Below are 13,308 nucleotides of genomic sequence, written 5' to 3' on the forward strand. Positions count from 1 at the left end.
GTGTGTGCATTTAAATGCATGCCGTGCTTTAGTAAAGCGATCCCCAGACTATGAATAATAAACGCTGTAAGGTCCAGCCCCCTCTCTGTCGCTGTCCTCTCCGTTTTCATTTGCTTTCTCTCACAGATCATGTGACCACGCTGAGTACAGTAATTATTCATGAGCTCGGCGCCGCACTGCAGGACCTGTGCGAGACAGCCTCCGGCTCCGAGCTGAGGCCCCGCTCCAGCTGCATGCAGGGGCCCAACAGCCGGCGCGGGTCAGACGGCGACACCTTACACCGCAGACAGGGAGGAAACACTCACCCTCACCCCGCCACACTCCGGATAAATATAAGATGATGACAAAAGAGGAGAAAAAAGAGAGAGAAAAAAGAGAGTGTTGTGGAAGGAGGGGAGGAGGAGGAGAAAGGTGTGAGGGGAGAGTGTGAGGGGGTCTAAAAAACGAGACAGAAGAGCTCCGAGAACAAGACAGAAAGCACTGAGACACCTACAGAGAAGAGAAAAAAGAGAGAATCTGTGAAAGAGAAAAAGAAAAAGAAGAAAAAGGAAGATGTTGAGGTGACAGAGAATGACAACGGGACGGATGAGCAGAACAACAATGAGCCCATCAGCAAAGAAAAACACACCTCAAATGAGAAACAGGAGGTAAGGAAAGAGAAGAAAAAGAAGAGTAAACCATCTGAAAGCAAAGAAGGACAAGAAGACATGGGGTCCAAGGAGAAAAAAAGCAAAGACGGCAAGAAAAAGAAGAAGTCGGCCGAGGAAGAGGAGGATGAGGATGCCGTACAGGAGGAAGCAGAGGAAGAGGAGGATAAGAAGAAGAAGAAAAAGGATAAAAAGAAAAAGAAGGGTTCCGACAGCGAGGAGGAAAAGAAATCGAAGAAAGGGAAGAAGTCAAAGGTCAAACAGGTGGATTATGCTGAGGTCTACCAGGAAGAGCTGCTGAGCTATCACACGGAGGAATCAGATGATCAAGAAGATGAGTTCAACAAAAAGAAAGGTAGACTCGGGAAGAGGATTCCCCTTCTGTTCTTCTTTTTATTCTTATCAGTCTTTTCATTGAAGTAAAGAGAAAACTAGATCAACTGAGGTTTTCCCAAAACATTTAGTCAGAATTGAATGCATTTATTTATTTGAAAGGATAGTCTGCTCCAGAATGAAAATTCTGGCATCATTTGTTCCTCCAAACACGCTGTTATGGTTTACTGTGAAAGAACATCATGCAAAACACAGCAACCATGACTTTTGAGCTTCATGAAAGACTTAAAAAAATCATAAAAGTAGCCAATACTGAAATGTCAAAACTTGAAGAAGATTATCTGGGAACAACTCACACAAAGCTATCAACGTGAGGGTGGATAAGTGTCAGAAGTGTCAGAATTGTATTTTGTTGATGAACTATGCTTTTAAATGAGCAGATCGCATTTGGACACTTGGTTAAGTGTAAAGCCACAGCACCCGACCTACTGTCAAACTACTGTTTTTCTCTCTCCCTCTCACTGCGTCTGTCCATCTCTTTCTCTGCTTTCACTCTCAGTCAGGCACCCCCTCTTCTCAGTTTCTCACAGGTTGGATTTCTTTTAACCCTGGAACATCTCTTAATTGATTACTTGAACACTGGAGGTTGAACAACGTAAGCTGAAATAGACAAAGGAGGAATGGAGACAGAAAATAAAGATTCTTCATTGGAGTTTCTATACATTTTCTTTATTGGCATCAGTGGTTCCAAGAAGAACCTTCAACATCCATAAAACCTTTCCAAGGCACAAAAGGTTCTTTATAGTGTTCTTCACATAAAAAATTGGTTCTTTTAAGAACTCTTCACTGAAAGGTTCTTTGGGAACTAAAAATGGTTCTTCTTTGGCATCGCTGTGAAACCAATCCTTTGGAACCTTTATTTTTAAGAGTGTATATATCACAATTCTAATTGGAATTTTATGTTTAGTGTGTCTGTTGTGTTTAACTGATTTGCAGTAAAATTCTGATCATTCCATTTACGTCCAGTCAGAGAACCTTCCGGATTTCACATTGGCAGGCGGCTCTAGAGGTCTCTGATTGGCACAACAGAGGTGTGTCTGGACTGACTGATTATTACAGTGTCCTGGCAGCAGGGTATCATGAGAGAATGGTGGCGGGCACCGGGCCAATAGTGGATTTGAATCAGACGGGCACCTCTCTATGGCCTGAAACATTACACTCTAATCGGCCTTTTCATGAAACCATCAAAACCTCATTCAGCGAGATGGCCGTCATGCTGTCAGGTTCATTCAGGCGTAGCACGTCGGGTTGAGGTTATCGCTTAGCACTGATCCAGGAGTACCTTACCCCGGCTGAATCAAAAGTTGACCAATAAATAAATAAATAAATAAAATAAAACCTGCAAAGCTGGTTTATGATCATTACGATCCTATTGCATTATATGTATAGCCCCCCCCCCCATATATATGTGTGTGTGGCAATGTTTAATCGCGATTAATCGCATCCAAAATGAAAGTTTTTTTGAGTACATAATATATGTGTATGTACTGTGTTTATATATGTATATATAAATACACACACATGCATGTATATATATATATATATATATTTAGATTTATTTATGGGCTTTTTATCCCTTCATTAGAAAAGGACAGTGTAGAGTAGACAGGAAAGCATTGGGTGAAGAAGAGAGAGGGGAGCGGGATTCGAACTCGGGTCGCCGTGAGTGCAGTTGCGCTGTATGTTGGCGCACTAACCGATTCTGACTAACTGAGAATGATTCAACCGGTAACTTATAGGTTGATTTTTTTTAATGGTTCCTTAAGTGAACCGGTTCATTAGAGTCATTTGTTAATGAATCGAAGTACACTAGTCACGCTGTATGTTTTGAGGAGAGCTGGGAGGACATTGTAATAGAAACATTTGTTTGAATAACCTATAAAATACATTAATTTTAAAAGAACTATACAGCAACTTCGTACAGGGTTATTTTCTGAAACAAGAGCACAAGGATATCACAACAATTGGCCTATATTGATTGGTTACTCTCAAATGGTGTCCTGTCTCTGAATCCCATTTCAGGGGGCCAGTATGCACTGAGTTTAAAAGAAACTTAACATGTTCCAAATGAACCCTGTTTGAACGTTACTTCTAGACGCGCCGCTCCTCAGGTTCAGACATGCATTTGGTTGTCCCAGGGTCTTGCAGTGGTTCAGAGAAAGGTAGAGGTCACATGGTGAGCATCAGGGCCATGTCGTACTCTCACTCCGTTAACATGGCTAAGTTACAGAGATATTGCTTACAGCAATTCAGCTTATACGAACGTGGGTGAGCTTAGAATAGCAGGTTGTTGGGTTACACGGGATATACCTGAGCACTCTGCATTTGAGACTACAACCCTTCTAATGTTATGCAAATGAAAACAAGATGCTTTCTTTTGCGGAGGGTCAGGTATAACTGGTTTACCGAATGTTCTCGTTTCTCCTCAGTGTACGAGGTGTTGACCGTCACAGGTGATGTTAAAGGCGCTGGGACTGATGCTAATGTATTTATCACCTTGTATGGAGAGTTTGGAGTGACTCCCAAAGTTCACCTGGCCAGCAAGTAAGTTATTCTTCAGTCCTGCATCTCTACATGACAATGTTAATCTCGAGTGTTTCCAGATGCACATTAACATTGACGGCAAATTACTATTTGTCATTATTGTGTTTATAGATTAAATATATTTATATATAATATAAATATGAATATGAATATATACATGTAAATATTTTCAAAATATATGCTATATGTGTGTGTATTTATATATGGATAATAAAGTACACACATATATTCTGTAAACAAAAACTTTTGTTTTGGATGCGATTAATCGTTTGACAGCACTAGTATTTTCATTATTTATAATTTCAGCTTAATAAAATTGGTTTAATGCATATCAAGATATGTTTACTAACTACTTCAAATTGTGTTTTGTAGGGATGCACAATATTGGATTTTTGCAGATATCCGATATGCCGATATTTTTCAACTAATTTTGACTGATAGCAGATGCACATACCGATATATTTCCTTTTGTCTGGAAACATTACCAAGTCTCTCCTGTGTGAAAATTATAAGCAAATTATTTTTAATTTTGGTTAGTTTTTAACAAGAACTTATTTGTTAAAATTAAATAAACAACAATGAAATTCTTTTATAATGACGGTACATTGAAGCTTTGAAAATAACTATAAATAAACTATATATCAATCGCTGCATTTATTTTCCAGAAAGATGCAGTAGTAACCTTAACATTTTATTTTAAGATTTAACATTTGTAGATCTTAAGCAAGAGTTGTAAAAATTCAGAAAATCTTTTAGAGCTCATAATTTGTTTAAAAAATATATTACACATTAATGAATAAATCAGTATATATAAAATTATTTAATTTACAAGTGTCAAGTTTGTGATTTTTGTTTATTATTCATGTAAGCTATAGCTTCTGACCTTTAAATCAAAACATACTCATGATTTTATGACAGCACGGCATGAGCACATGTGAGTTAATGTATTCCTCTTATCGGAAAGACATATCGGCATAATTTTTCATATCGGGCCGTTGCTGGTATTTACATTTAATGTCATTATTGGCCAATTCCGATATATATGTCCGATAATATTGTGCAAAAATATTTTTTTGTTCTCAACTTTCTCAAGTGTGAGCTGAATTTTCTAGTATTTTTGAGGTAAAACTAGAGGAATAGTTCACTCAACAATGAAAATTTGTTGAAAGTTTACTCACCCTCAGGCCATCCAAAATATAGAGGAGTTTGATCTTCAAAAGATTTGGAGAAATTCAGCTTTACATCACTTGCTGTATCTTGATGAATCCTCTGCAGATTTTTGAAGATTATTATTAGTGTGTTTGACAGGATTATTTCTACCTCAAAACTTTAATTCAGTGTGTTACTTGTCATTTCTTCGTTAATATACGAGTGATTTCTGAGTGAAAATTGTTTCAAAGGAAATCCTACACTGATTTCAGTATAGTGCAGAATAACTAGGAATTTCTGTGGATTTTGACAGGACAGTGCATATATGTCATGTTAATTCTATAATTCTGTATTCTTCTCTAATCTACAGCACAGAAAAGAGGTATAACTTTAACATGGCCACCTCATCTGCTCATGTGTGGCCTTGCATTACTTTTTTGTGCACAATGCTGTACAAGAGAACATCTTGTGTGCTTTGACCATGACATTCACACCATCACATCTTTGGGAAATAGATATTGTTTTCTTAGTAGGGCTATACGGTTATTCATGAAATGAATTATTCATGACATGAATTTTAATCACGATTGGCTCATCCATTACACACAATGCCATGGTGAAGCACAGGATATGCTCTCCTCTATACAGCATCACCACGTCATTCATCTGAAGGTGAAGAGATTAGTATGACTTTCTCATTGAACCAATGAGAGGCTTCAGTCATATAACATCACTTCCTTTTGTGGTCTTTCGAGAAAACATGAGAAGTTTACACATCTGATCACCGCAAACAGGTAGGCTACTCATAGAAATCTCCGCACATACATAATGTCCCATGTATGTGTGTTGATTTTTTATGAGTACAAAAATAGACCCTCAAAACTGTCCCTACAGTAATCAATCGTCCAATGATTCATATGATCCAGAAATTAATTACTAATGGGAGAGTTTTTACTTGCTCAGATGAATGTCCAATGGTTAATGTTGCATAATGACTCCTAAAACAAGGTCAGAAATGGAAATCAGATCAAAAGTTTAGAAAGAATTGCATGAACAATTCACAAGGAAGACTCCAGTAGACTAACTGTATTCATAAATCATTTGGAAGCTTAGTTTGTATGTCTCCAAATTAATGATTTTACAACCTATTTGAGAAATATTGTATATTTGGGGTGCATCTCACGAAACTTGTCCAGAACATGTCTGGGTTAAATTTCACCTCATTGGACCCTTTTCACATTTGCAGGGTTCTCAGAAGTGGAAGCTTATATTTTTAATGTTTTTGCATTGTGACATAATTTTCTTGACATGTTTTCATGGGATTCATCCAGTCAGGGAAATACTAATATATAAGGTAGATCTGTTCAGTAACTCCTCCTCAGAGAGTTTCAGCAGAATAGAACAGAAATGTTTTTGGACTTTAATTCTGTCCGACAGTCAGAATGCAACATTTTGGAATTGAGATGATATTTAACAGAATCTCTGAATTTGTCTAAATGTCATCATTTCCAAAGTTTGCTGGTGCGGTTTCAGTGTGCTGATCTCAGGTGAGATGTGTGTTGGTTTCTCCGCATCAGTGAGTCCGTTTGTATGTGTGTGAGTAATTTGGCAGTGTGAGTGGGATGTGTAATTCATACTGGGTGATTTTTAATTCATGCATTTGCATTTTGATTAGAGAGATGCTTTTGCCGAAGCCAACGCAAGAGACCGTAGAGCGATATATGGGTCATTGATAATGCCAGATGGTTCTTTCTCTTAAACACACACTCCTGCATTGTCTTTTTTAGATGTCGGGGCATAAGAAAGTTTGAGTGTCACAGTAAAAGTTTAGTTTGAGTCTATTCACAGATTGATTTCTATTAATTTCAGGAGCAGAACAGCCTTTGAAAAGAACAAGACTGACGTCTTTCGGATCAAAACACACAATGTTGGGCCAATAAAGAAAATTAGGTATATATACGTCTGTATACACCCAAGAGTAACTACCTTAAAGGCAAGTCTTAAATGTTATAGCAATATATGTCTTGTGATGTACTTCCTGTAATGCAGAATCGAGCATGATAACACGGGCATGAGTGCCAGTTGGTTCCTTGACCGGGTAATCGTGACTGACATGAACAGGCCACACCTCCGATTCTTTTATGCCTGCAACAATTGGCTGAGCAGAGACGAGGGGGATGGACTTACTGTCCGATATTTGTTGGGTAGCCTGAACCCCATGGACATCCCAAAACGTATGTAGTATGCTTGCAAAACAGAGAGCAAATAAACAAATCACATTACTATTTTATTTTATTTTATTTTATTTTATTTTATTTTATTTTATTTTATTTTATTTTATTACTTGATATTTTTTTTTATTTTATTTTATTTTTTTTTATTTGCTAAAACAATTTTTGATAATTTTTTGTTGTTGTTATAAATGATAAATGTCTTGCAAGTGTAAAACATGATATTGGGTTAAACCATTATTATTATTATTATTATTATTTTTTGCCATGAATCTGTTTGATTGCCTAGAACATATTTTTTAATTAGACACATTACAATTATTAAACATTTAGTATTTAGTCATACACACATTAACACTACATAAATAACACATGTGCATTACATGACACACTGTAATTTTCCCATAAGGATCTGTAGCATAAGTAAAGAACCTCAAACAAGATACTACAACTCTTAAATAAATAAAAAACTACATGTAACCTACAGATATACTTCAGGTCTTATTCCATATAACCCATAGATAACATCACATAGGTCATGTGATCATGATCATATATGATGCATGCATACAAGCATCACCCGACTCAGGTTGCATACAAAGGATCAGGAGAAATTTAGTAGCAGAGTAGAGTTTCAGATGGAGATCACAGTATCACCAGTCCAACATTCCCAGATACCGCTGACAATATAACATTACATCCCACAGACAGGAGAAAGACTAGATGTAGAAGCTGTTTCTGAGAGGTTTTAATAATAGTTAATGCTATGATGTAATGACAGTTAATGGTCAAAAATACATGGTGCATGCAAAAAATAAATAAAACATTTTTAACAGGTTTTGTCCTAAAAATTTGTTAATGTGTGCCTGTTCAAATATCGCAGAGAACAAGTACATAGCCAGTGTCTTCACAATGGATGCTAAAGGCAGTGGGACCGATGCTGATGTCTACCTCAATATTTTTGGAGAGTTTGGGGATACAGGTCAGTAAAACCAGTCAATGATTATGTGTGTGTTATTTTATGTTGTAAAGAAACACACAAAGGTCAAGCTTTAATTGCCTAGAACATTTACTAAATTATTATTAGACATTTTTACAATTATAAAACATGCTTTTATGTTAAACCATGAGATTGTTTAATTTAATTTAATTTAATTTAATTTAATTTAATTTAATTTAATTTAATTTAATTTAATTTAATTTAATTTAATTTAATTTAATTTAATTTAATTTACTGCCTGAAAAATGTGCCATGAATCTAGTTACACTTTTGATCGCCTAGAACATTTTATTTTTAATTAGACATACAGTGTATCTTACAATTACAATACTCATTTATTTATTTATTTATTTATTTTTAATTAGACAAATTTCTTACAATTTCAGTACTTAATACAATAAGTGTTTCTATGTGTTAGTTTTTTGTGTTGCACTGTCTTGGTGTGATGTTCGCAGGAGAACGGAAGCTGGCCAGCGATGGAAAGGACAATTTTGAGCGCGGTAATGAAGACAAATTCACCATCGAAGCACCAAATCTTGGCAGACTTCGAAAAATCACCATCGGACATAACAACAAGGGGTCGTCTGCTGGCTGGGCGTGTGATAAAGTACACAAATGCACTTTTCATCTAAAATCTTCATAAAGAAGATCTTTGTCTCTGTCCTCTGTGATTAATATGATGTCTTTGTGTTATGGTGATGTGTTTTAGGTTGTAGTAGATGACATGGGGAATAAAGAGGTTTATGAGTTTCCGGTCAATGCCTGGTTTGACATCTCAGAAGGGGATGGCAAAATACAAAGAGATGTGCTTGCCGGAGCCACACAGCCAATGGGTGAGAGCAAACGTGTGTGTTTGTTTATTAGAATAAATGCACTTGATTAAAACTCACTTGGATTTGTTTGTTTGTGTATGTGCATGTAGCGATTGTGTATAACGTACAAGTGATGACGGGTGATATTCGTGGAGCTGGAACTAACTCTAAGATCCACTTCGTCATGCACGGTCATAAGGGTATTAAGAACAGTGGTAAGGTGTTCCTGGAGGGCGGCACGTTTGAGCGGGCTCAGATCGACATCTTTAACGTTGAGCTGCTGGAGCTGCTCAGCCCGCTCAGCAGAGTCACGATCGGACACGACAACGCTGGGATCAGCTGCGGCTGGTATTGCGAAAAGGTGTGTGTTGGGGCTATAAGGTGTTTTGAAGCTTTCATTACTTATTCATACATGCAGCGTGTGATCTGTCTCTCTCTTTCTCTCACAGGTGACAGTATACTGTCCGTTCACAGGTTTAGAGCAGGTATTTCCCTGCGGTAGGTGGTTGGATGAAGATGAGGGTGATGGACTGGTGGAGCGAGAACTGCATGAGATGGTCTCACTCAGACAGAAAAAGCAAAAGAGTGAGCAAATAATCAAACTATCAGGGTTAATGTTTACTAAACATGCTGTATTGCACTGTAAAGACCTGCATCCTATTCACTAACCACCTACAATTCAGTGTAACCTGACACTAAATGTGCAGAAATATTGCTGCGTTGTATTAAAAGGGATAGTTCACCCAAAAATTAAAATTCTGTTATTAATTACTTGCCCTCATGTCATTCCAAACCCGTAAGACCTCGATAGCTTTACAAAATTTAGCCACTGATGTCACATGGATGGTTTTACCGATGTCCTATGTTTCTGGACCTGGGAACGTTTCAGTTGCTTTGCTGTCTATGGAAGGTCAGAAAGCTCTCGGATTTCATCAAAAATATCTTAATTTGCGTTCCAAGGATGAACGGAGGTCTTACGGGTTTGGGTGAACTAACCCTTTAAGCTAAATTTAAAAGTTATTGTCATTCTTTTAGTTGACACAAAAATAGTAAAAAAATAAATAAATAAAAATCCATGAAAAATAATGTACATAAAAAATGAAATCAATAGTAAAAATTTCAAAACAAATTATAAAAGGGGTTAACATCAATATTAAAAATAATTATATTCATAACAGCAATAAAATCAACGTAAAATAAAGGTATGTTCATAAAAAGTAATAAAATTAACAATAAAATGTTAAAATGAAAATAACATTGATGATAGAATATGTCTATAATATTAGTCATAAAAATAATAAAATCAGTGATAAAATTAAATACTATTCATAAAAATAACAATAATACAAATATAAGAAATAATAAACTCAATGATAAAAAAATCAGTCATTCAAATAATAAAATCAATTATAAAATGCAATTCTATGAATAATTGATGAAATCAGTAATAAAATACAATTATATTTATAAAATGATAACATAAATTAGACAGTTATATTAATAAAAAATAATAACATCAATAATCAAATAGCTATATTCATAAAAAATAAAATCTGTATTAAAATAAAATTGTATTCATAGAAATAATGACATCAGTGATACATCTTAATAAAAATAATAACATCAATAATCAAATAGTTATATTAATAAAAAATAAAATCTGTATTAAAATAAAATTATATCCATAGAAATAATGACATCAATGATACATTTATCGTAATAAAAATAATAACAGCAATAATAAAATCAAGTTCTATTCGCAAAAAAATTATAACATTTAAAAGTAATGTTGAATTGACTCTTCCACCATCGAGACTCTGCGTGTTTGTGTGTGTGTTTCTCAGAATTCCCCTGGTCTCTGTGGATCTGGACATCTGAGATTAAAGGTGCAGGCACAGATGCCCAGGTGTTCGTGCAAGTGTACGGGGAGACAGGCAAGAGCGACGAGATGAGACTCGAGAGTAAATCGGACAGTTTTGAACAGGGACAGTGCGACAAGTTCATTGTATGTCTGTGTGTCTTTTTATCTTTGTGTCTCATTCTAAAAATATACATATTTGTATAAAGTGTCAATTTATCTATGTTACAGTAGATAAGAATATATCAGTATTTCTAACGCAGTGTCCAGAACTTAAAAATGTGGAATCTTATCAAAATAAATTTTTGTATTTTACATTTCCGCTGTCGCTCTAGATTGAGATGCCCGATTTCGGAAAGATACGCAAGCTGAGAATCTGGCACGAAAAGAGGAATCCTTTCTCTGGCTGGCATCTTGGCAGGGTGAGAGACCTGCACTACAGACTAGTGCACTATTACACTGAATCAATTTGTCCATTTCACACAGTAATCATGAAGTAGGCAAGCAGGCATCATGTTTTCTCAGCTACTTGCACTGGTACAATTTAAAATGACTCGTGCACTTTACTGCTAAAAGTAAATGTATTAGTGTTTCACAAGTGAGTCTGAACTCAAACATTTCTCATCAAAGTCCAAATGATCTATGCTACACACATTCATTTTAATGTAGCTTTATATTCTTTCTAAATGTTGTTTCTATTTGTATTTCTTCTAATCAGCTCTAGGAGAAACAACTGAGTTGATATTTAAACAAAATGTGACCCAAAACCACTCATAAGCCGCACAGGTATATTTATAGCAATAGCCAAAAATACATTGCATGGGTCAAAATTATTATTTTTCTTTTATGCCAAAAATGACAACTTTAAAGGCGATTTTCTCAATATTTAGATTTTTTGAACCCTCAGATTATATAATTTCAAATAGTTGTATCTCGGTCAAATATTGTCCTATCATAACAAAGCATACATCAATGGAAAGCTCATTTATATTTCAGCTTTCAGATGATGTATAAATTTCAATTTCGAAAAATTGACCCTTATGACTGGTTTTGTGGTCCAGGGTCACAAATGTGTACTGAGCTCTGTGCCATAACATTTTCTTCTTGATTACTGTGTTTTTCTGTATGAAGTGACATTGATGAAGACCCTAACTAGGGAGAAATACTCATTTGTTTGTAACCGTTGGTTGGACATCAATGAAGATGACAATGAGATCATTAGAGAGCTGCCTGCTACTGGAAAACTGGTGCCAGAACCTTTACCACGTGAGAAAATCTACAAAACACATATATTCACTCTTAACCCTTTTTACCCTTTTTAAATGTCGCAAAATGTTTTTCTTTTTTAGTTTAAAAAACAAAAACATCTACATGTATATACTAGCACTTTAAAGATCCCAGAATCCAAAACACAGATCTGAAAAACCAATGAAGAAACATCACAGGCTTTTTTTTTAAACGTAACTTAAGAACCCGAAACAATGAATAATGTTTAAATAATAATAATAATGTGCTTTGCTGAATATAAGTGACTTCAAAGAACCACTGAAGAACATTTATGTGCTTTGGACGAATATATAATCCCAAACTCAGTCATGGATCATACAGTATAAGTAGTTGACAGTAAGAAAAAAGCAATTGTACAAACAAAGATTTGTTATTTTTTTTATATAACTATTTATATGTGACCCTGGACCACAAAACCAGTCTTAAGGGTAAATTTTTGGATAGGACAATATTTGGCCGAGATACAACTATTCAAAAATCTGGAATCTGAGGGTGCAAAGAAATCTAAATATTGAGAAAATCATCTTTAAAGTTGTCCACATAAAGTTCTTAACAATGCATATTACTAATCAAAAATTAAGTTTCGATATATTTACAGTAGGAAATTTACAAAATATCTTCATTGAACATGATATTTACTTAATATCCTAATAATTTTTGGCATAAAAGAAAAATCGATAATCTTGACCCGCACAATGTATTGTTGGCTATTGCTACAAATATACCTGTGCGATTTATGTGTGGTTTTGTGGTCCAGGTTCACATATATGTTTTTTATTGCTGTTTAATAGTTATTAAATATCGTGCGACAATTTGCACGGGAAACGTCAGCGGAAGTGGGACAGATGCCAGTGTTTATTTAAACATCATTGGTGACTTGGGAGACACTGGAGAGCGTCTGATGTTCATGAGCAAAAACAACGCCAACAAGTTTGAGAAAGGAAACGTGAGTAATGACATTTGACATCCTGGCATGAAACATGTGCATATAGATGTATGTATGATTCCACAAAAATATTTAGAAACATAGCTGTTTACAACACTAATAATAATAATAATAAAAAAATGCTACTTAAGCAGCAAATCAGCATGCTAGAATGATTTCTGAAGGGTCATGTGATTCATCTCAGGAATAAATTATATTTCAAAATATAGTAAAATAGAAAAAATTGTAAAATATTTCACATTATTTCAGTTTTTACTGTATTTTTTAACATTTAAAGGCAGCTTAAATTGAATTTATATATAAATAAATAACCTCATTATATCAGAGATGACAAGCAAATGGCACTTGATGAATGAAACATGCAAAATAATTGTCATATGACAACAATCTACTACTGTTTATTTCTGAATAATGTGTTCTGTTTACATAAAGTTGCATGCT

The 13,308-nt window shown here is 35.1% G+C and overlaps 1 protein-coding gene across 1 annotated transcript in view; it reads left to right on the top strand.

Annotated features, from left to right (window-relative positions):
• Positions 1-445: 445 nt before the first annotated feature.
• The window catches only part of LOC109045965 (lipoxygenase homology domain-containing protein 1-like), a 31,530-nt gene continuing 18,667 nt past the window's right edge, over positions 446-13,308 (top strand). Inside the window, exons 1-13 of the mRNA XM_042747840.1 lie at positions 446-1,002; positions 3,470-3,584; positions 6,603-6,683; positions 6,783-6,967; positions 7,848-7,946; positions 8,420-8,571; positions 8,674-8,797; positions 8,887-9,137; positions 9,226-9,361; positions 10,621-10,781; positions 10,970-11,105; positions 11,766-11,900; positions 12,713-12,867. Coding sequence (XP_042603774.1) covers positions 708-1,002; positions 3,470-3,584; positions 6,603-6,683; positions 6,783-6,967; positions 7,848-7,946; positions 8,420-8,571; positions 8,674-8,797; positions 8,887-9,137; positions 9,226-9,361; positions 10,621-10,781; positions 10,970-11,105; positions 11,766-11,900; positions 12,713-12,867 — 2,025 coding nt within the window. The 5' untranslated portion in view covers positions 446-707. The remainder of the gene's footprint in view (positions 1,003-3,469; positions 3,585-6,602; positions 6,684-6,782; positions 6,968-7,847; positions 7,947-8,419; positions 8,572-8,673; positions 8,798-8,886; positions 9,138-9,225; positions 9,362-10,620; positions 10,782-10,969; positions 11,106-11,765; positions 11,901-12,712; positions 12,868-13,308) is intronic.

Source organism: Cyprinus carpio, chromosome B21 (genome assembly GCF_018340385.1).
Source record: "Cyprinus carpio isolate SPL01 chromosome B21, ASM1834038v1, whole genome shotgun sequence".
Classification (NCBI taxonomy): Eukaryota; Metazoa; Chordata; class Actinopteri; order Cypriniformes; family Cyprinidae; genus Cyprinus; species Cyprinus carpio.